The sequence below is a fragment of the Oncorhynchus mykiss genome, chromosome 27, assembly GCF_057628025.1.
Source record: "Oncorhynchus mykiss isolate SJ-2025 chromosome 27, ASM5762802v1, whole genome shotgun sequence".
NCBI classification, from domain to species: Eukaryota; Metazoa; Chordata; class Actinopteri; order Salmoniformes; family Salmonidae; genus Oncorhynchus; species Oncorhynchus mykiss.
Window position 1 is genome coordinate 25,234,494 of NC_143048.1, and position 24,490 is coordinate 25,258,983.

A 24,490-nucleotide genomic window follows, 5' to 3' on the forward strand; every position below is an offset into this window, starting at 1 on the left:
TTCCAGATCTGCCAGTCGACCAGACTCTTCCAGATCTGCCAGTCGACCAGACTCTTCCAGATCTGCCAGTCGACCAGACTCTTCCAGATCTGCCAGTCGACCAGACTCTTCCAGATCTGCCAGTCGACCAGACTCTTCCAGATCTGCCAGTCGACCAGACTCTTCCAGATCTGCCAGTCGACCAGACTCTTCCAGATCTGCCAGTCGACCAGACTCTTCCAGATCTGCCAGTCGACCAGACTCTTCCAGATCTGCCAGTCGACCAGACTCTGCCAGATCTGCCAGTCGACCAGACTCTGCCAGATCTGCCAGTCGACCAGACTCTGCCAGATCTGCCAGTCAGCCAGACTCTGCCAGATCTGCCAGTCAGCCAGACTCTGCCAGATCTGCCAGTCAGCCAGGATCTGCCAGAACCGCCAGTCGGCCAGGATCTGCCAGAACCGCCAGTCGGCCAGGATCTGCCAGAACCGCCAGTCGGCCAGGATCTGCCAGAACCGCCAGCCGGCCAGGTTCTGCCGGATCCAACTACCTGCCTGGGCTTCCTCTCAGTGCTGAGCTTCCTCTCAGTGCTGAGCTTCCTCTCAGTGCTGAGCTACCCATCAGTCCCGAGCTACCTCTGTCCCGAGCTGTCCCTCTGTCCCGAGCGGTCATTAAGGAGGGTAACCTATCTAGGGACGCTAAGGAGGTGGACTAAAACGATTATGGAGTGGGGTCCACGTCCAGCGCCAGAGCCGCCACCGCGGACAGATGCCCACCCAGACCCTCCCCTATAGGTTCAGGTTTTGCGGCCGGAGTCCGCACCTTGGGGGGGGGGTACTGTCACACCCTGACCATAGTTTACTTTGTATATTTCTATGTTGTGGTTGGTCAGGGTGTGATCTGAGTGGGCATTCTATGTTACATGTCTAGTTTGTCTAGTTCTATGTTCGGCCTGATATGGTTCTCAATCAGAGGCAGGTGTTCGTCATTGTCTCTGATTGGGAACCATATTTAGGTAGCCTGGGTTTCACTGTGTGTTTGTGGGTGATTGTTCCTGTCAATGTGTTTTTCACCAGATAGGCTGTTTTAGGTTTTCGTTACGTTCATCATGTTCTTTATTTTGTAGTGTTTGCATTGATTCGTGTTTTACGTTTGTTCATTAAAACATGGATCGCAATCTACACGCTGCATTTTGGTCCGACTCTCCTTCTCATCAAGAAAACCGTTACAGTGGGACCTTATATAGACAGGTGTGTGTCTTTCCAAATCATGTCCAATCAATTGAATTTACCACATTTGGACTCCAGTTAAGTTGTAGAAACATCTCAAGGATGATCAATGGAAACAGGATGCACCTGAGCTCAATTTCAAGTCTCATAGCAAAGGGTCTGAATACTTATGTAAAAAAGGTATCTGTTTTTTATGTTTTATAAATTTACAGAAATGTCTAAAAACCTGTTTTCGCTTTGTCATAATGGTGTATTGTCTGTAGATTGATGAGGATTTTTTTTTTTAAATCCATTTGATAAAAAAGCTGTAATGTAACAAAATGTGGAAAAGGTCAGGGGGTCTGAACACTTTCTGAAGGCACTGTATTTGTAATTATTTATTAATATAAACAATAGATATTGAATTAATGATTAAATATGCCCATATTAAATTTAGGTTTTTCCGGTCCTTTTGTGTATTTGACCAATTGGTAACTTTGTAAAAAAAACACATACTGTTCCTATGCTTAACGTGTCATTGATTCTCTGTACATTTCAGGCCACATGGGTCCTGTAAGCATGACGTTTTACAGTCTATTTTGATCAGGCTTTATCTAAAGACATCCTCCTCGTTGTCAGAGACAAGGCACAGCCCTGCTACTATAGCTGGTTTTAACTGAAGCTGCCCCTGGCTGGTGTACCTTGGGACCTAAATGCCCACTAAGCTGTCTCTGTCGTAGCATGCTCGCCAAAACACAGTGAAGACAATCTCTCTAAATTGCTTTTTCGATCAGTTTTGACATCAATCTGCTCTCATGGGGATAACGCATGGTTGCAAGAGGAAGGTATCATTCCTTATGGATTTTGACAACCCCACTCAGTCGGGTTTGATCCCCAGAATTAACATAATATTACTGCACAGACTGAACTGCTGGTGACACCCAAAGAGGATTTGGTTGCTGAAGCAGAGGTTCAGACCAGATAGATTACTGGAGCTAGGGAGGACAGAGGTCAAATGTGAAGGTTATTTCAGGTAAAAGGTCTTGGTATGATGTGTTCAAGGATATGCACTACATGACCAAAAGCATGTGGACACCTGCTTGTGGAACATCTCATTCTAAAATCATGGGCATTAGTATAGAGTTGGGCCCCCCTTTGCTGCTATAACAGCCTCCAACTCTTCTGGGAGGCTTTCCACTAATTGTTGGAACATTGCTGCAGGGACTTGCTTCCATTCAGCCACAAGTGCATTAGTGAGGTTGTCACTGATGTTTGGGCAATTAGGCCTGGCTCGCAGTCGGAAGTTCTTCCACACCGATCTCGACAAACAATTTCTGTATGGACCTCGCTTTTTGTACGAGGCCATTGTCATGCTGAACCAGGAAAGGGCCTTTCCCAAACTGTTGCCTCAAAGTTGGAAGCGCAGAATTGTTTAGAATGTCATTGTATGCTGTTGCATTAAAACTTCTTAGGGATAGGCGTCCCTTCAATGGGATAGTTGTAAATCATGCGGCCGCTTCTGTCACCATCGCAGATTTTAGAGAAACAACAAATGTCGGTATATATGTCTTATATCGGCTGAAAGCTTAATTTCTTGTTAATATAACTGCACTGTCTAATTTACAGTAGCTATTACTGCGAACAAATGCCATGCTATTGTTTGAGGAGAGCTCCTTACAACAAAACACTTTTTTTCACCGCGATAGGTTTGATAAATTCCCCTCTGAAGGTGAAATGTGTACTTACATTCTGAAATCTGGCTCTGATTTATCATCCAAATGGTCCCAGAGATAACATGAAGTGTCGTTTTGTTAGACAAAATCCTTTTTCATATCTTAAAAAGGTCCATATAGTATGAACAATCGATTTTGTATTTCCACTCGTTCTATTTGCAAAGAAAGGAATCTGTGGAAATCTAACCCTAAACGTTGTTTCAACCAGTCAAATCACGTCCGTTTGTATTCGTCAGAGATCCTAGAACGTAACCAGACTTCACTATATCATAAGGGGTGTAGTATATCCTATAGAACACCATGTTTGATCAGAGAGCGACGCCTTCATGGCATGCCGATGACGTGGGCGGTCTTCACTTGAACGACTCGGGGTCCAATCGGGGTCAAACAAAGATAGCTAGATAGCCAATGAGACCCTGTATCTGTCGTAAAATGTAGCTACTAACCTTGTACGAAGGCATGCCTTTTCCTTTTGGACAACAATTATAAGAATATTCAGAGTTATGAAGTTATGAAAACTGGTTGTTTTGCAAATGTTGAATTTATAATATGGCTACTAATACTGGAAAAGCTAAATCAAAGTCCAAGTATATAGATTTGACGATATTCTGACATAAAAATGTAATATGAATGCAAATGTCTCCTCCACGATTTGCCCAAATGTACCTGGATGACTTCACACTAAATGGCATGTAGTTCGCTCATACTTTAAGTTATCCGTCTGAAACTTTTCACACACACTGCTGCCATCTTGTGGACAACCAGAGTGATGGCTGGAACTGGGTCCTTTCTGTTGCATTTCAAAGATGGTGGTAGAAAAAAAACAGTTTTTTTCTTTGTAGTATTTTCTTCTACCAGATTTATTGTGTTATATTCTCCTACATTCAATTCAAATTTCCACAAACTTCAAAGTGTTTCCTTTTAAATGATACTAATAATTGCTTCAGGGCTTGAGCTACAGGCAGTTAGATTAGGGTATGTCATTTAGGCGAAAATGGAAAAAAAGCCAGCTATCCCTAGATTTCCCATCATTAGAACTAAGGGGCCTAGCCCAAACTATAAAAAAGAGCCCCAGACCCTTATTCTTGCTCCACCAAACTTTACAGTTGGCACTATATATTGGGCCAGGTAGAGTAATGCTGGCATCTTCCAAACCCAGATTAGTCCATCGGACTGCCATGTGGTGAAGCGTGATTCATCACTCCAGTAAAGGCATTTTCACAGCTCCAGAGTCCAATGGTGGCGGCTTTACACCACTCCAGCCTATACTTGGCATTGCACATGGTGGTCTTAGGCTTGTGTGCGGCTGCTCAGCCATGGAAAACCATTTCATGAAGCTCCCGACGAAGAGTTATTGTGCTGATGTTGCTTCAAGAGGTAGTTTGGAACTTGGTAGTGAGTGTTGCAACTGAGGACAGACGATTTTTACGCTCTACACGCTGGTCCCGTTCTGTGAGCTTGTGTGACCTAGCACTTTGCGGCTGAGCCTTTGTTGCCCCTAGACATTTCCACTTCACAATAACAGCTGTTACAGTTGACCGGGGCAGCTCTAGCAGGGCCGAAATTTGATCAACTGACTTGTTGGGAAGTCACTGAAAGTCACTGAGCTCTTCAGTACAACCATTCTACTGCCAATGTTTGTCTAAGGTGATTGCATGGCTGTGTGCTCGATTTTATACACCTGTCAGCAACAGGTATGGCAGAAATAGCCGAATTCACTAATTTGAAGGGGTGTCCATATACGTTTGTATATATAGTGCATTTGGAAAGTATTCAGACCCCTTGACTTTTTCCACATTTTGTTACATCACAGCCTTATTCTAAAACATTGTTTAATTTAAATTTCCCTCCTCAATCTACACACAGTACCCCATAATGACAAAGCAGAAACAGATTTTTAGACATTTTTGCAAATGTATAACAAATAAAAAACTGAAGTATCACATTTACATAAGTATTCAGGCTCTTTACTCAGTACTTTGTTGAAGCATCTTTGGCAGTGATTACAGCCTTGAGTCTTATTGGGTACGATGCTACAAGCTTGGCACACCTGTATTTGGGGAGCTTCTCTCATTCTTTACACATCCGCTCAAGCTTTGTCAGGTTGGATGGGGAGCGTTGCTGCACAGATATTTTCAGGTCTCTCCAGAGATGTTCGATCATGTTTAAGTCCGGGCTCTGGCTAGGCAACTCAAGGAAATTCAGAGACTTATCCCGAAGCCACTCCTGCGTTGTCTTTGCTCTTTGCTTAGGGTCATTGTCCTATTTGAAGGTGAACCTTTACCCCAGTCTGATGTCCTGAGCGCTCTAGAGCATGTTTTCATCAAGGATCTCTCTGTACTTCGCTCCCTCAATCCTGACTAGTCTCCCAGTCCCTGCCGCTGAAAAACATTCCCTCACCATGATGCTGCCACCACCATACTTCACAGTAGGGATGGTTCCATGTTTCCTCCAGATGTGACGCTTGGCATTCAGGCCAAAGAGTAAAATCTTGGTTTCATCAAACCAGACAATCTTTAGGTTCCTTTTGGCAAACTCCATGTGCCTCTTCCTGAAGAGTGGCTTCCGTCTGGCCACTGTACCATAAAGACCTGATTGGTGGAGTGCTGCAGAGATGGTTGTCCTTCTTCAAGGTTCTCCCATCTCCATAGAGCAGGGCTATCCAAACCTATTCCTGGAGAGCTACGCTCCTGTAGGTTTTCACTCCAACCCCAGTGGTAACCAACCTGATTCAGCTTTTCAATCAGTTAATTATTACAATCAGGTGTGCTAGATGAGGGATGGAGTGAAAACCTACAGGACTGTAGCTCTCCAGGAATAAGGTTGGACAGCCCTGTCATAGAGGAAGTCTGGAGCTCTTTCAGAGTGACCATTGGGTTCTTGGTTACCTCCCTGGCCAATGCCCTTCTCCCCCAATTGCTCAGTTTGGCCGGGTGGCCACCTCTAGGAAGTCTTGGTGGTTCCGAACTTCTTCCATTTAAGAATGATGGAGGCCACTGTGTTCTTGGGGACATTCAATGCTGCATTGTTTGGTACCCTTCCCTTGATCTGTGCCTCGACACAATCCTGTCTCGGAGCTCTACGGACAATTCCTTCAACCTCATGGCTTGGTTTTTGCTCTAACATGCACTGTCAACTGTGGGACCTTATATGGACAGGTGTGTGCCTTTCTAAATCATGTCCAATCAGTTGAATTTACCACAGATGGACTCCAATCAAGTTGTAGAAACATCTCAAGGATGATCAGTGGAAACAGCATGCACCTGATCTCATAGCAAAGGGTCTGAATACATATGTAAATAAGGTATTTCTGTTTTAATTTTTAATACATTTGGAAAAATGTCTTTAAACCTGTTTTCGCTTTGTCATTATGGTGTATTGTGTAAAGTCTGTAACGTAACAAAATGTCGAAAAAGTCAAGGGGTCTGAATACTTTCCAAATGCACTGTACAGTGTATACTGTATATATTAGATCATTCATGTTTGTGAATGCCATGGATTATGCAGGACCTGGTGTATTTTCTAACTGGATGGATAGTTTCCTATTGAGCTGATTGGCCAGACGACCTCCTGTATTTTTTTATGTGAATAACCCCTCCTCTCTCTTTTTCTCTTCTAGGACCTAGATTTCTCATCACAACCACAGGAGCCTTGTATATTCTGGATGTCCAGAATGAGGATGGATTGTATAACTACCGCTGCACCACACGGCATCGCTACACGGGCGAGACCAGGCAAAGCAACAGCGCACGGCTTTTTGTGTCAGGTCAGTCGGTGCCCTAAATACCTTAAATAACGGTACTCCAGAAACATCTAGATTTCTGTACAGTACACAATGTTGCAGTAATACATCAGAAACTTCTGCATCTTCATATATTGCAATGTCCACAGCACAGTGAATGCTATCGTAACACTATCTCTTCTAATAGTGAACTCTATTCTTATCATAACATATTCTCTCTATTATCTCTCATAAGATCCCACTAACTCAGAGCCGGGGATTCTGGATGGCTTTGACCGTCGGGAGGTCATGGCGTCCCATCGGGTAGAGCTGCCCTGTAAGGCGTCGGGCCATCCCATGCCCAAGTACCGCTGGCTGAAGGACAACAGCCCCCTGGAGCCCGACACACGTTTCCACCAGAGTGTCACGGGCTTGCTGATAGAGAGTGCCCAGCCCACCGACTCTGGCACCTACGTGTGTGAAGTGTGGAACAGCTATGGCAACGCTGAGGTGGTGGGCCGGCTGCTTGTCAAACGTGAGTCCAAACACCACATCACACTCACACATCAGGAGCTATCCCAGCCTGGGTACCATGATGTCTCTGCGTTAGCTGCTATAGCCCTGTCACTTTGTTTACCTATTTGTTTGATAATGTTCACACAACAAAATATTTATTTCACGGTATAACAATGTCATAGGCCTCCAGTTTGGTTTGTGGTTTTTGATGTGTGTTCTGTGTTTTCTCTGGTGTCCAGAGCCCCTGAAGGCAGTGGTCAGCCCACGAAAGGTGAAGGGCAGCGTGGGGAGTAAGGTGTCCTTGCATTGCAGTGTCAGTGGCTCGGATGAGTACGAGCTGTCGTGGTACCGTAACGGAGAGATCATCTACCCCGGCAACAGCGTGCGGATCACAGGCATCAGCAGGGAGAACCTGATCATGGAGGGCATGGCCAAGAGCGACGGAGGGGCCTACCAATGTTTCGCCAGGAAGAACAAAATGTCCGCTCAGGATTTTGTTCCGGTCATCTTGGAGGGTGAGATACAGTAGTGGTTTCTTATAAAGATCAATGTTATGTTATGATGTTGTAACAAGACAGTGGTTAGAATATATTACCATGTGTTTTTTTTCCATGTGTACTGTACCGCTTGGCAGTTGACTGTAGCATGAGCGTTCACGGTTTTATGTTGTGTGCAGGGGCGCAACTTTTGTGTTAGAAGTGGGGGGGAGGCCTCCCGGGTGGTGCAGTGGCGAAGGGTGCTGTACTGCTGCGCCAGCTGTGCCACCAGAGACTCTGGGTTCACGCCCAGGCTCTGTCGTAACCGGCCGCGACCGGGAGGTCCGTGGGGCGACGCACAATTGGCCTAGCGTCGTCCGGGTTAGGGAGGGTTTGGCCGGTATGGAAATCCTTGTCTCATCGCGCACCAGCGACTCCTGTGGTGGGCCGGGCGCAGTGCGCGCTAACCAAGGTTGCCAGGTGCACAGTGTTTCCTCCGACACATTGGTGCGGCTGGCTTCCGGGTTGGATGGCGCTGTGTTAAGAAGCAGTGCAGCTTGGTTGGGTTGTGTATCGGAGGACGTATGACTTTCAACCTTCGTCTCTCCCAAGCCCGTACGGGAGTTGTAGCGATGAGACAAGATAGTAGCTACTTAACAAATGGATACCACAAAATTGGGGAGAAAAAGGGGTAAAAAACATTTTTAATAAAAAAAATTTAAAAAAAGTTATTATTATTATTTTTTTATCCAGTCAGATAAACACAGCCTACCTGACCACTCTGAGGTGTCTGCATAGTCCTAAAGCACACCATTGCCTTGTTTTGTGTCACATTCAAATGATAAAACTGGGGGGGACAAAAATGCAATTTCAGAATTTGGGGGGGACATGTCCCCCCTGTACCCAGTGAACGTTTCACCCCTGGTTGTGTGTATGTTTTGTCTCCATGTATGTTTAGTAGCACCAGCAGTGACTTAGCACAAAGGGATTTTGGCCCTGGATCGATGCAGGGCCTGTGTTAATGCGTTGCGTTGTGCTGCTGCAGAGCAGCCAGTGTCATTAGGGCTACTATCCCAGTCAGCTTTAAACTGCTTACCTGAGCCTGGTTGCTTGGGCAACTGTCTCGCGTGGCCACAGAACTGTATAAGGAGGATATTGATCATCTATAATGATGTAGAACATATCAGGGTTAGCAGATAGCAACAGCAGGCCACTCTAAAATAAAGCTGTTTTTTATTTGGCCAAGACTGCCCCCAATAATGGCAGACAAAGAAAAAAGGTAGGTGTACAGGTTTGAGTGACAGATGAACGATATTCTATTGCTGCTTTTGTTCAGTCTTATTAACCATTACTCATGGTCTCCCTTTCTCTCCCCTTTCAGACGGCACTCCGAAGATTCTGTCCTCCTTCAGTGAGAAGGTGGTCAACCCCAACGAACCGGTCTTCCTGGTGTGTAACGTCAAAGGCACTCCCCCTCCCTCCTGCACCTGGAACCTGGACGACGACCCGGTCATCAAGGACAACCACCACCACCCCGGCCACTACGAGACTAACGAGGGCCACGTGGTCAGCCAGCTGAACATCACTCACACTAAGGAGGTGGACGGAGGGGTGTATCGCTGCACCTGCAGGAACTCGGCCGGGGCAGTCTACCACCAGGCTCGAATAAACGTAAGAGGTGCTTGTCAGATCAGCTCCTCCAAAACAACAAAAACATACACCTAACTCATGTTTGTTTGGTTTCCAAATTCAATGCCTGTTTCTTTTAGGTTTTTGTTGTATTCTCCCTCCTTTGTAAAGTGCCTACAGTTTCCTAACCTTTTTACTTTTTACTCATTTTCAGATTTATTTTGTCTTTCTTTCTTTCTTTCTCTTTGCTCCCTTTATTCCTCAGTTGCAGCTATTGGACTCCATTGTTTAGTTTCCCCTAATTTCTTTCAGTGTTTTTTTTATCCCTGTGTGAATCTCTCATCACATCGTCCCTCTATGCTCTTAGTGTGATTGTGATACTCCAGGTCTTTTTCTTTTTCTATCCCAACACTGCTTGTAGTCACCCATATCTTGTTGGCCTGTTTGCATGTCAGTCCCTCATACTGTCAATAACAATGCCAGGTCACAACCACCCATGTTCTGTTAGTGTGTGTTTGTGTGTATTGTGTGTATGATCCATCCATAACATGTCTGTTCTATTGACTGTGTCTTATTTGTTGAACATAATACCTCTCTTCCTGTCTTTAATAGTAACCTGATCCTCTACACAGATCACTGTTGCTGAGATGATTCCCGTCAGCTGATTTGCACTGCTGTTCCATGTGTAGATGTTTGAACACAGTTGACCAATTTATTATTATTTTCTTTGTAGGCCTTACTGACAGGCAGGTTTTCAGTCCAGTGTGGTGTATCCTGTAGTTACAACTGTTGAGGTTAACTTTGTTTCTAGGCTGGTGGTGGTTTTATCTTTAGACTGCAAAAGGGAATATAGTTCTCGCTCTTTTGTTTCCTTAGTTAGTTTTTACTTATTATGTTGTGGCTGAATGTATAGATTATTTATTCAGACAAGACTATTAGTTTCAAGTGGCTCTTGGATTTGTAATTCAGCTCATGTAACTCATACAGTGAATATTGTCCACTAAAGTGTTCTGTCTTTCAGCTGTCAGCCAACACTACCTTGTCCTTGTCTAATATGGTCCTGATTTCACAGCCCTCTCTTCAGAGTCTACCATGAGGTCCTGTGGTAAAAACTAACACATTTGGGTGTGCTGTCAATACATACGGCTTGATGTTGCTGACTGTCATGTCACAATCCCCTCACCCATAAATGTGTTTATAGAGAGCTCTCTCTCCCTCTCTGTATTTTTAGGGGCTGCCAGCATCCGTCCAATGAAAAACATCACGGCCATCGCAGGGCGGGACGCGTACGTCCACTGTCGCGTTATTGGCTACCCATATTATTCCATCAAGTGGTATAAGAACTCCCACCTGCTCCCCTTCAACCACAGGCAGAGGGCCTTTGAGAACAACGGCACTCTGAAGCTGTCTAACGTGCAGGAGCTGGACCAGGGAGAGTACAATTGCAGGGTATTGGTCAAACCTCACCAAGAGACCAATCAGAGTGTCCATCTCAGTGTCAAAGGTAGGAAGAGCCTGTCTCCCTGACTCATGCACTGTGACAGTACACAGTAAACACATTAGCATACCACACTTGGGTAAGTAAGTGTAAAGGACGTCACGCTGCTTGCTTAGCGAGTTCCTCTTCCTCTTGATTTGGCCCACACCTGGCGCAAACTCCTGACCTCTGCCATGCTAGCACACACGATCACCCTCCTGAAGTTTCTTACCAGTCGGCACCACATGAAAAGCTAGCTATTCATTGGCGCAAGTGAGGACACTGCAGGCCGAGGAGTAAGTTTCACACATCTCCATGTGATACATAAGCATTCTAAGAGGTATGAGAGTGTGGATAGTAGAACATGGCAAAGCTGTAGGCAGAGATAGGAAGTGACCTCGCAGGTCATACTCCCATTGGCCTTCACATCACATTGTGTAACATAAGCTACAGTAACACATTCACCACTGCTACGACTGCACTGCTATGGGATGTGAGACTAAGCTAGGGTCATTAGTATGACTGCACGTACAGTAGCGATTGAGTTTGATTACCAGAGGCCCAAGAATACGTAATGGTAACGTTAACAAGTGATTCCCCACGCCTCATATCCATGTCATGAAGGATGCAGCCACTGCTTAACTTAAGACATTTCCATAAGATGAGCCTGGGGGGCGGGGGAAAAGGGTGACCACATGATATAAAGCAACACTTCCCCGCTACAAGTACCTTAGTTCATTTGCTTTGCTCATGCTTCAAATTCTGAAAGCGGCTGGTGAGATCCCAGGAGTCCATTATCCCTACTTTGTTGTGAATTAAATCAGTGCGGAAGTGCTGCTTATTTTAATGTCATTTTAACTTGTTGATTCTCAAATACGGCTGACTTGCGAGATGGCTGGAGAGTCCCCTGAGAAGGTGCAACAGTGGACTTACTGAGGAGCATCTCACATCTAGGTCATTATCTAGTCTAGCATGAGGCCTGATTCTCCAATAATTTGTTTAACATGGTGGTTTTTCCCTACTTGAGGATCGTTAGGTTTTCTTTGATCTTCTCTTTCTAGACAGACATGGCATGAATCGCCAAAATACAGAATCACCCCTTCAACTGTTTCTGGAATAGTACACCTGTGCTTGGTACTGTTTGCTCTGACTCAGAGTACAGAATGTTCGGCTAGACAGGAGGAATGACTAAGGTGGAATTATGTGATGATTCACTCTCAGTCCTTTTGAGTTTAGAGTCTAAACAACGATTTCCAAGGACCAAAGGGATTGATAGAAGATTGAAGTATGACACACAGGAGATTGGACCGGTATAGTGTATTGTCTCTCAGCCTAATGTGGTTATGGTCATCTCTCCCCCTCTTCCCTTCCAGTTCCACCATACATCCAGCCCTTTGCATTCCAGCGGTTCTCCATTGGCCAGCGTGTCTTCATCCCCTGCGTGGTAATGTCAGGTGACCAGCCCCTGGACATCACATGGCAGAAGGACGGGCGGCCAATCCCTTCCAGTCTGGGGGTCACCATTGACAACATAGAGTTCACCAGCTCACTGCGGATCTCCAACCTGTCCCCAGACCACAACGGAAACTACACCTGCATTGCACGCAACGAGGCTGCAGCCGTTGAGCACCAGAGTCAGCTCATTGTCAGGGGTGAGAGGAGGCTAGCACATTGTTCCTCTGTCTCCGTCACTGCTTCTAGATGTATCTCTCTTAGGCTCCCTCCTCTCACTCCCTGACTCTCTCTGTTTCTGTTTGTTTCTCTGCTCCTCTCTCCGTTGCTTCGCATCTGTCTTTATATACTGTATATTTCTCTCCACTGCACTCTTTTTGTTAATCTTAATCTATCTCTCATACTATCTTCCTATCTCAGAAGTACTAGTAAGTCAGTCTGTGTGTGGTTCCCTCTGCTCCTCCAGTTCCTCCCCAGTTTGTGGTGCAGCCCACAGACCAGGATGGGATCTATGGCAAAACTGTGACACTAAACTGCTCTGCTGAGGGTTATCCACGCCCCACCCTCGTATGGAAACACTCCAAAGGTAAACATAGAAGTAAATCAGGCATCAGAAGACTGTCGGTAGCATTAATTCAATGGTTATACAAACGTATTAAAGGACATTGTTTAGGGATGTAACAGCAGCTGTTTTGGATAGAGTAACTGTAGTTGTAGTTGAACGCATATGGTTTCATCCACAGCCCATGTATGATGTGGTTCAACAACTGCAGGTGGCCACATACACTTTCACGGGTCACAGGTGTACAGCCACTGTGGGTTGTTTGGTGGGGGAGCTAGCTGTGAGGTGGGAGAGAGCAGGTGAATAAAGTGGCACAGCACTTGACCAGGATAGCTGAAGAGGGTACCCAGGTGTTTGCTGCTCCGTCCATAACACGGGTGAAATCTTACCCCAATGGAGAGACGACAACTAATCCAACCAATGGTGTGGCATGTGGGGGCATTGTGAGGGGCATCAAAGGTGTGGGTCAGGGCCAGACTCAGCAGCCAGGCTTTGATGGGATTTGTTTTTTGACTTGGGCTCCCTGGGACCGAGAGGAGATTGGGTTTGATGTGAGAGAGACGCTCCTCAATATCTTAGACGCCCTGTCTGATTAATAACGCCTGACAGAACCTTGATCCTTCGCCACGGCGATGGCAAGTGAAGACTTGGCCGGCGCCTTTATCTGAGATGTACCTCTAATTTGTAAGTGCAAGTGTCTGTGTTGCTGTATATTATGGCACTGGAGATGCTTTTTATTCTCCCAGTCAGGTGTTAGCAGAGCAGAGCAGAGCAACAGAGAGATAGAAAAGTGAATAAGGAAAGGTCAGCTGGTATAATCATAACTGCTAGCTCTCTCTGGATATGCAAAATCCATCATCCAAGAGCACGTCTTTCTCTGTCTCTCGGTCTCTCTGTCTCTCTCTCTCTCTCTGTCTCTCTCTGTCACCCTCGGTTTCTCTCTCTGTGTGTCTCTCTCTTTCTTTCTCTCTCTCGCTCTCTTTCACTTTCTGTCTCTCTCTCTATCTCTCTCTCTTCTCGTTTACAAGGCAGCAGAGTGGGAATAGTACTGCCACTTGACCCTTCGCTAACCAGAAGCACTTGACTGCATTTTTAATTAAGGACCAAAACCCACAGCTCACTAAATGTCCTTATCTTTACACGCTAACTTTAGCGCATGCTGATATCTGGCCCAGTTCAGACAAATGTTTAATACTCTATGAGCGAGCCTGGATGTGTTGCTATTACTGTAACATAGGTAGACCACTTACAGCTCTGAGTGGGTTTCCATTCCCAAGCAGCTCATTGACCTGAACATTTTCAGCATTAGACATTTCCTACACTACACTAAGTCATTTTGACCTTTTTGAATGAGACTGTCCAACATTACCTCCAACAGAAACATGGATGATTATAGAAAATATACTTGTTCCCTGATATGTGAATAGTATAATGCTGTATGCTGGTATGCTGAAGTATACCTCACCACCAGAGAGATCTTTGAATACTATTTGACCTACAATAGCGTGTACATACTAATACTAATATTTGTGTTTCACCAAGACCAAGTCAATGCTTTGGGGGTTAGGTTGTATTTACCCATTAATATATGTACAATACATTTTTCCTTCTTTGATGTGTAGATTTGTAAATGTACATGCCTACAAGTTCAGTGTTGTTCACATGAAAAATACCAAACATAGCTTACAGGCATCAAATCCTGAGAGTCAGTGGATAAATAAATCCTCACATGTAAAAACAAAGGAAAAGAAAAGTACTTTGCTGTGTAAAGGAAACTGCACAGCATTTCATTGGCTGATTCCTTGTTTCAAGGCCTCATTGCAGTCTTGTTGTTTTCTTCCTTTACAATCTGCTCTGGTGTTGAACATCTCTTTCATGATTACCCACTTTTAGTGGCTACATTCTCCACAGCAGCTGCTGAGGTTTAGGGGCAGCGTTAAGATGCATGTTTACTGTCCTTAAATCCCTTAAGCTTTGTCACTGAAGCGTTACACACTGTACAAGTTGAATAAGGATGCGCATCTGTCAATAGTCAGCACCCAAAACATGAGCTTTAAAAACAAAAACAGTAGTAGCTTTGGGTTTAAATTAGTTAGGGGAAATTGTAGAACACCACCCCCATGTGCTCTTAAGCTTACTTTGCTTATGCCATAAATACAATGGTTCCGATTAAGGATTAGAGGATATTGTAGACTTCTATATTCAAAATGTTTATAATGGTGATTTTTGAAAGGTGCTAAATGCATTTGAAATGTGTATCATCCATGACTCATGTCCCCGTCCCTCCTTGTCTCCACCCCAGGTAACGGGGTTCCCCAGTTCCAGCCCATCGCCCTGAACTCTGGCTCCCGTATCCAGCTGCTGGTCAATGGCTCTCTGCTAATCAAACACGTGCTAGAGGAGGACAGCGGCTACTACCTGTGTAAGGTCAGCAACGATGTGGGAGCTGACGTTAGCAAGTCCATGTACCTCACCGTCAAAAGTAAGACTCCAAAAATACTGTAACGTTTCTTTTTGACTTCTTTGTTAGACAAACTCTGTTTGGTATTGTTGGGTGAAGCATCAAATGACAAGTATGTATTTTTTATTATATTTATTTTTATTGAACCTTTATTTAACTGTATCATATCTGTGAGTTTGGGTCAGAGGAAAGAAGGATAAGGGTAAAATGTTGACCCCACAGTATAGTCATTGGTACTTTGGCCATGGGGGGGTGGGGTGGTGTGACCGTGTGTTTTTTTGTTGAGCAGACTTATGTCCCCTCCATTACACGTTCAACTCTTCATTCAAGCAGAGTCTGCCATGTGGAAAAGAGAAGGAGAGAGCACAACACCACTACACCACTGTGCTCTCTCTTTATCTGGCCTGCTTTCTCTATCTCACTCTTTCACCCTCTCTTTCACCCTGTCTGTCTGTCTGTCTGTCTGTCTGTCTGTCTGTCTGTCTGTCTCTCTCTCTCTCTTTCAGTCTGTGTGTCTGTGTCTGTGTAATATAATGATACTGTTGCCCTACTTGTACTACATTGCCTGCATCACATTTGTTATCTACTGTATGCCATCTCTCATGCCCTCTCTCATGCCATCTCTCAATCTGTATTTCCCTGAAGTCACAGACATGTCTTGTACCACCCCATATGTTATCTACTGGTATCAGCCCTGTCCCTGGCTGCGTATTGATTTGTATTACAGTGTTCTCCTATAGCCTTGTAGACATCATGTGTGAATGACAAGAGGGAGAGGACCTGCCTTGCCAGGTCTATTTTAATCAGTACCAGCAGCAGCCAAATGTAACTAACTGTAGCATCACTAATCACTTTCTGGTTACAAAACCAACCTGAGACAGAACCAAGGCCTGGGCCATGGGCATCATTAACGTCAGTGGGACTTGGAGAGGAACTGGGATACAGTTCAGTGACATGAGATCACTCATTAGACACTGTGTCATTCCAAAGGTTTAGAACAATGGACCTTAGGGTTGCTCAGATGACCTATAGGCTACTGTAGTAACTGTACATTGAATTATCACACCGTTTAAACAGACACAGTCTGAGTGATGAGTCATGACATACTGAAAGAAGGACATGGTTTTGTATTGGAGTCCAGACAGTTTGTGGTGTCTCTCTCTCTGCTGTGTTGACTGGTGAGGCTGCAGCATGTGGAGTATGTTAATGACCTGGTCACCAGTCTCCTGGCACTGCCAGTCTGGCTTTGCTGCGTGGGGGAAGTATTCTCATTTGATGGTGCTCAGATGTGAGGAGAGCTTATTTTCTGTTGCTGTTCTTATCAAGCTGTTGCAGGAGCCCCCCTGCTAAGTCGCTCTCTCTGTCAGAGCCAAATGCAGCTCCCTCCTGGCATTGACTGCTACATAATAATGCAAACACACACACACACACACAAACACACATAGACAGACACACACATGCAAATATGGTCAGACACGTGTGCTCCTACAGTACACACAATGCCACATTTACACACTCACGTGCGCGCACACTATCTCTAACATGCATACATTCAGATTCACATAATGTAAATAAATACACCCTCTCACACACCCTCTCACACACATCAGTAACCATACATACACATGTACACATCATAAATTCACACAGACTTTTAGGTTCCATCTCATGCCTTTGTGTTTCATATACTTACTCTGATTGGTGTAAACAAGCATGAACAATCTATTTAGACAGAGTCCCTGATCATGGTGTGGCTAAGACACTGAGAAGATCAAATAAAATCAAATGTTATTTGTCACATGTGCTGAATACAACAGGTGTTCACCTTACAGTGAAGTGCTTACCTACAAACCTTTAACCAATAATGCCGTCTTAAGAAAATACACAAAAAAAAAGTAAGAGATAAGAATAGCAAATTAAAGAGCAGCAGTAAATAACAATAGCGGGGCTATATACATGGGGTACCGGTACAGAGTCAATGTGTGGGGGCACCTTTGTCGAGGTAATTGAGGTAATATGTACATGTAGGTAGAGTTATTAAAGTGACTATGCATAGATGATAACAGAGAGTAGCAACAGTGTTCCAGAGGGGGTGGGGGGAATGCAAATAGTCCGGGTAGCCATTTGATTAGCTGTTCAGGAGTCTTATGGCTTGGGGGTAGAAGCTATTTAGGAACCTCTTGGACCTAGACTTGGCGCTCCGGTACTGCTTGCCATGTGGTAGCAGAGAGAACAGTCTATGACTAGGGTGGATGGAGTCGATGACAATTTTTAGGGCTTTCCTCTGACACCAAACCAGGCAGTGATTCAACCCGTCAGGATCCTCTCGATGGTGCAGCTGTAAATCCTTTTGAGGATCTGAGGACCCATGCCAAATCTTTTCAGTCTCCTGAGGGGGAATAGGTTTTGTCGTGCCCTCTTCACGACTGTCTTGGTGTGCTTGGACAATATTAGTTTGTTGGTGATGTGGACGCCAAGGTACTTGAAGCTCTAAACCTGCTCCACTACAGCCCTGTTGATGAGAATGGGGACATGCTCGGTCCTCCTTTTCCTGTAGTCCACAATCATCCCCTTTGTCTTGATCAAGTTGAGGGAGAGGTTGTTGTCCTTGCACCACACGGTCAGGTCTCTGACCTCCTCCCTATAGGCTGTCTCATCGTTATCGGTGATCAGGCCTACCACTGTTGTGTCATCAGCAAACTTAATGAGGGTGTTGGAGTCGTGCATGGCCGTGCAGTCATGAGTGAACAGGGAGTACAGGAGGCTGAGCACGCACCCTTGAGGGGCCCCCGTGTTGAAGATCAATGTGGCGGATGTGTTGTTACCTACCCTTACCACCTGGGGGCGGCCCTGTCAGGAAGTCCAGGATCCAGTTGCAGAGGGAGGTGTTTAGTCCCAGGGTCCTTAGCTTAGTGATGAGCTTTGAGGGCACTATGATGTTGAACGCTGAGCTGTACTCAATGAATAGCATTCTCACATAGGTGTTCCTTTTGTCCAGGTGGGAAAGGGCAGTGTGGAGTGCAATAGAGATCGCATCATCTGTGGATCTGTTGGGGCGGTATGCAAATTGGAGTGGGTCTAGGGTTTCTGAGATAAGGGTGTTGATGTGAGCCGTGACCAGCCTTTCAAAGAATTTCATGGCTACAAACGTAGCCCACTACCATGGGTCGGTAGTCATTTAGGCAGGTTTCCTTAGTGTTCTTGGGCACAGGGACTATGTTGGTCTGCTTGAAACATGTTGGTATTACAGACTCAGGCAGGGAGAGGTTGAAAATGTCAGTGAAGACACTTGCCAGTTGGTCAGTGCATGCTCGAAGTACACGTCCTAGTAATCCGGCTGGCCCTGCGGCCTTGTGAATGACGAGCGTCAGACCCGGTGTAGTACGATTTGTTCTTAGTCCTGTATTGATGCTTTGCCTGTTTGATGGTTTGTCGGAGGGCATAGCAGGAATTGTTATAAGCTTCCGGGTTAGAGTCTCGCTTCTTGAAAGCGGCAACTCTACCCTTTAGCTCAGTGCGAATGTTGCCTGTAATCCATGGCTTTTGGTTGGGGTATGTACGTACATTCACTGTGGGGACGACGTCCTCGATGCACTTATTCTTAAAGCCAGTGACTTATGTGGTGTACTCCTCAATGCCATCGGAAGAATCCCAGAACATATTGCAGTCTGTGCTAGCATCTGCTTCATCTGACCACTTTTTTATAGACCGAGTCACTGGTGCTTCCTGTTTAAATGTTTTCTTGTAAGCAGGAATATAATTATGGTCAGATTTGCCAAATGGAGGGCGAGGGAGAGCTTTGTATGCGTCTCTATGTGTGGAGTAAAGGTGGTCTAGAATTTTTTTCCCTCTGGTTGCACATTTAACATGCTGATAGAAATGAGGTAAAACGGATTCAAATTTCCCTGCTTTAAAGTCCCCGGCCACTAGGAGCGCCGCCTCTGTTTGCTTATGGCGGTATACAGCTCATTGAGTGCAGTTCTAGTGACAGCATCAGTCTGTGGTGGTATGTAGGCAGCTACGAAAAATACAGATGAAAACTCTCTAGGTAGATAGTGTGGTCTGCAGCTTATCATGAGATACTCTACCTTAGGCAAGCAAAACCACAAGACTTCCTTAGATATTGTGCACCAGCTGTTGTTCACATACTGTATATGCATAGGCCCCCACCCCGTGTCTTACCAGAGGCTGCTGTTCTGTCCTGCCGATAGAGTGTATAACCCGTCAGCATTATGTTCTTAATGTCGTCGTCGTTCAAACACGACTCGGTAAAACAAAAGATATTACAGTTTTTAATGTCCCGTTGGTAGGATATACGTGCTTTCAGCTCGTCCCATTTATTTTCCAGCGATTGAACATTAGCTAGCAGGACGGAAGGCAAGGGCAGATTAGCCACTCGTCGCCTGATCCTCGCAAGGCACCCTGATCTTTTTCCACTAAATCTCTGTTTCCTCCAGCGAATCACGGGGATCTGGGCCTGGTCGGGTGTCTGTAGTAGTATATCCCTTCCGTCTGACTCATTAAAAAATAACTATTTGTCCATTTTGAGGTGAGCAATCACAGTTCTGATGTACAGAAGCTCTTTTCGGTCATAAGAGACGGTAGCAACACCATTATGTACAAAACAAGTAATGAACAATGCAAAAAAACTAACAAAATAGCATGGTTGGTTAAAAGCCGATAAGACGGCAGCCCTCCCCTCCGGCGCCATTGTTCACAGATGCAACAGACAGTGGCTGTATCCTAGCTAGCATGGCTACGATGCCCTGGCCTACTCCACCCAGTGTACTGTACTGTATGAGCTTGTCATAGTTAATGAGGCTAACATGGAAGTGCTTATGTAGCACTCTGTGTTTCCATCAGTACATTAGCTCACTGAAGGCCATGGTTGTCATGCAGTGGCTAGACCTGTGGTGACACTGACTCTCAGCCCTCCTAGAGACAATACATTTACACAGCCAATCAGCAATTGGCTGGGCCCAGGCACCATTACTTTTTTCACATTACCACACAGGTCATTGGTCAGCATACCATAAACAATAGCTAAGCAGTTGATTAATGCCTACTTATCACTGACAGACAGTTGGCTGTACACCGTAGCCAGGCCCAACATCAGCAATACAAAGTGTCTTCCTCTCCTCTCTACCTTCTTTTCCCGCAAGGTATTTGTCTCCTGTTGTCATCGCAGCGTTCTTTGGCAGTGTGGTGGTGAGTGAGTGTGAGAGAGTAATTGTGCAGGAGAACAGGGCATTAAAGTGGCTCCACCCAACCAGTCATCCTTGTACTGTATGGCCTGTGAGAAGAATGCTGGGCCGGCCTGAGGAGTGTGTGTGTCTGTATTGTAAATATGCGTGTGTGGGTGTATTGTAGGCTATGTGTGTGTGTGTGTGTGTGTGTGTGTGTGTGTGTGTGTGTGTGTGTGTGTGTGTGTGTGTGTGTGTGTGTGTTCGGGAGGTATTGCCCAGTGAGGCATTGCGTGGCGTGGTGGCCTACTTTCCCACGATGCCCGGCGAGGAGAGATGATGAAATGAGGGTTGAAGCGTATTATCCTCACACAGCACCGTCACCCCAGCCTCAGTCCCAGATCAGCATCCACCATGACACTGAGACCAGCACGCCCCAGGACACACGATATCATTGGGAATGAACAGGGGGAGGAGGGGAGAGCAAGAGATTTGCTTTTAATGTATCAGTCTCAGTCTTTCATAGCCTACTGTAATTGTGTGTGTATGTGTGAGCTGGCTACGGTGTACTGTACTGTACTGTAGGTTAGGATGGAGGAGTTAGGTGGAGAGCTGCTCCTGACCACCAGATTCAGTAAGCCTTCAAAAGCTTCATCAGAAAGACACAGGGAGATTTAGGGCTGTATAGAAAGGGGCGTTACAGTAACACAAATTGTAAAGGGGACCTACTGTGAGCGTGTCTCTGTGTAGTGAGCTGTATAGATTCCCTACTTTATAGATTCCTGCTCGTTCTCTTCTATAGCCTACTCTCATTTCCTGTTTATTTTTACTCAAATCTCTCAAGACTATTTTAATTTAATGACGATCGACATCTTGGAGAGGGGAAATTCTGATTATCCAAAAATCCCAGAGTTGTGATGTCTTTGGGGCTTTTGTTAGTGGTATCCATCATGCTACTGGGGGGTTGGAAGCTATCATTACATGATGGTACAGCTGTACTCTTGTCACTCATCATAATATCACATTTCATGCCTTATAACCCCTGAACTGTGCACTCAGACTCAAGATGCTTTCTGTAAAAGTGTACTTATTCGCTTGAGTGGATTGAAAAGGAAGACCATTAGTGTTTCAGTATGCACTGCTGCCTGCCTGCCCTCCCTCTCCTAACTATCCTGTGTGTGTGTGTGTGTGCACATTTGTGCATGCATGTGTGTGTCACCGGCCGATGAAGCTCTTCAGTGAGTTTCTGCTTCATTTAAACCCATCAGTACTTAAATTAGAGAGAGACTAAGTAAGGGCACAGGGGAACAGCTATTTGCATGTGGTGTTCTACCTTATTTTCAGTCCCTCTCTTCTACAGAGAAGGGGTACAGATCAAAAAGATACAATGATTTTTCTCCTGCTGTGCAGATAATACATTTTCCTCAAAATGTGTACACCTTAGCCAACTGGAAATCCTACATTAAGATGTTTTCATTTTATTTGATATACCAATGTTTTTTGGATTTCCCTGGATTTCCTGAAATTAAACTCTATAATGTTCTGTTCATCATGCACAATTTCAAGACCGGCAGTTTTTGCAATTCAAACCTTTTAATAATGCTACTGGATGATTGTTTTCTTAGTCAGTTGTAGCCCATCTCCATCCAATATGGCAACCTCCCCCTCAGTCTCCCTCTGCCTAGTGACACATAGCCAGCCCTGACTGGGACCTGGGACTGGGACCTGGGACTGGGACCTGGGACAGGGACCTGACAGACAGATAGGAATAGAAACCTCCTCCCTCTCTGTCTCTCTCTCTCTCCCCTTCTCTCTTTCTCTCCCTACTGCGCTTTATTACCAGGCTCTGTAACATCGCTGGATATTAAAAAATATACATCAACGAAGCAATTATGGGCCATCAAAAAGAATACTGGTAGCCTGGGGGGCTACTGAGGGCTGTTTGGTGAATGTAGGCAGGAGAGAGGAGTCTAGCTGAGAGCAGCCTTTTGTTGTCCCCCAACCTTCTTTAACAAGTCTCAGGTTGTTGTGAGGATGGTTTAAGATGGAGAACACCTTGAGCTGCCTGTTTGTTTTCGGTCATCTTTGACACCTGAGGCCTTTACTGTAGCAGTACTGGGAGTGTCACAGCAAACTGAGTATGACACCGTGACAGCACAGAGGAGGCAGTCTCTGTAGCTTTAACAGACAGCCACAGCAGACAGACATTTCCTTGCAATTTGATCATGTGGACCTGTGCTGATCACACAGTGATGGAGCTAGGTTATGTGCCAGAGCTATGTGTGTGATAACAATAGCAGATAATTTGCCTGTGTTGTTCGAAAGGAATGTCAGAACTAGGATTCTTCTTATTTTCTGAATTTTTTCTCCCCTCCTCCGGCTCCCCCTCTTCCCCCTCTCCTGAAAGGCAGAGCGCTCATCAAGGCATGCCCTCGGTCTCACGGGGGCAGGAGTAGGAGAACATCAGGCAGGTCTCCTGCTGACGCCGCCCGCCACGGCGCTGCCTGCTGCCTCAGATGTAGAAACTACCCCTGTTAAGGAGCAATAACATTTAGAGAAGGCTGAGGAGGATTTTTGAATGTGCCTCACTTAAAATTCATAGTTGTCACGCTAAATAAATCAGCGTTCTTTGGCATAGCTTGAGAGTGAATAAGAGATGAGGCTTAAACGTTGGCAGACCTTAGTCTGACACATTCAATCATGTCAGAGACGGGCTGTCAGCTAGCGGAGCCGCATCTCCCTCCTACACACACACCCCTCTGAGTGTGTCACCTGGGATTATGTGTGGTTTGTTTTTTCTGCATGTGTTTCTCTGTTTCTCTGAATTTGTGTGTGTGTATGTGTGTGTTCTGTGTATGAGTGTTGCCTTCTTGTGTTGGTGTGCGACTGTGTGTGTAGAAGACAGCGGAGAGGTTGAGGCTCTGAGTGTGTGTGTGGAGAGGTAGTGAGACAGCAGTGGGGCCAGAGGAGTAGTCTTGTCTGCTGTGTATGAATAATCAAAGTGGGCTCTCATCATTAAATCATAGCCGTCCTGGTGGGATAGGAGAGAGAGGAGAGAGATCACAGTTACACTGCTGCAGGGGAACATGCTCTCAGACAGTGTTTCTGAGACGTGCCACGAGTCCTCTCTGCTCGTACTACCCACTTAGCTTCTGGAGAAACAGCTCCTTTAACACACACACACACACACACACACACACACACACAGACAGACAGACAGACAGACAGACAGACAGACAGACAGACAGACAGACAGACAGACAGACAGACAGACAGACAGACAGACAGACAGACAGACAGACAGACAGACAGACAGACAGACAGACAGACAGACAGACAGACAGACAGACAGACAGACAGACAGACAGACAGACAGACAGACAGACAGACAGACAGACAGACAGACAGACAGACAGACAGACAGACAGACAGACAGACAGACAGACAGACAGACAGACAGACAGACAGACAGACAGACAGACAGACAGACAGACAGACAGACAGACAGACAGACAGACAGACAGACAGACAGACAGACAGGAGAATGGCTACAGCACCAGCCCCCAGACTTATCCCATTGTCTTAGCCAGTAGGATGTACTGTATGGATGATCTTGTTAAACACATACAGTAAATATACACATTCATATACAATACATTATTTTATCTGCCTTAAAGTCCATTCCTCTCTGAAACATCAGCAACAGTGCACTGTACATACAGCATGTGCTGCCTTTGTAACAGATATCAATACAGCAGGTTGTACCATTAAGGCTTTCAATGTAACTGTGATCTACACAAACCTATGTGAGACAGTATAGGACTGTGTTGTGTATCTGTACAGTAGTAGAAGACACCTGCAGCAGTTTATAGCTGGACTGGGGTATTTCCCCAAATATACACACACGCACGCACGCACGCACACACACACACACACACACACACACACACACACACACACACACACACACACACACACAGAGCCGCTGCTAATAAGCGTGGTGCGTCGTAGTGTCGTAACGCCAGACGAGCTCTACACACCGTGGGGAGTTCAGACTAGTCACGGCTTTCCTCTGCTCTGTAGCACCCTGTCT

At 45.5% G+C, this 24,490-nt stretch overlaps 1 protein-coding gene across 3 annotated transcripts in view; it reads left to right on the forward strand.

The window, feature by feature from the left end:
- Positions 1–24,490, forward strand: part of LOC110507829 (cell adhesion molecule DSCAM-like) — a 130,101-nt gene that overhangs the window by 88,744 nt on the left and 16,867 nt on the right. For 2 of the 3 annotated variants that reach the window (XM_021588124.3, XM_021588125.3), the window contains exons 4-11: positions 6,540–6,686; positions 6,898–7,176; positions 7,397–7,672; positions 9,015–9,311; positions 10,494–10,766; positions 12,113–12,391; positions 12,658–12,777; positions 15,056–15,235. In XM_021588124.3, the coding sequence (XP_021443799.1) occupies positions 6,540–6,686; positions 6,898–7,176; positions 7,397–7,672; positions 9,015–9,311; positions 10,494–10,766; positions 12,113–12,391; positions 12,658–12,777; positions 15,056–15,235 (1,851 nt within the window). Of the gene's footprint in view, positions 1–6,539; positions 6,687–6,897; positions 7,177–7,396; positions 7,673–9,014; positions 9,312–10,493; positions 10,767–12,112; positions 12,392–12,657; positions 12,778–15,055; positions 15,236–24,490 lie in introns of those variants that run through there. The other variant, XM_090223701.1, reaches the window with a different exon arrangement.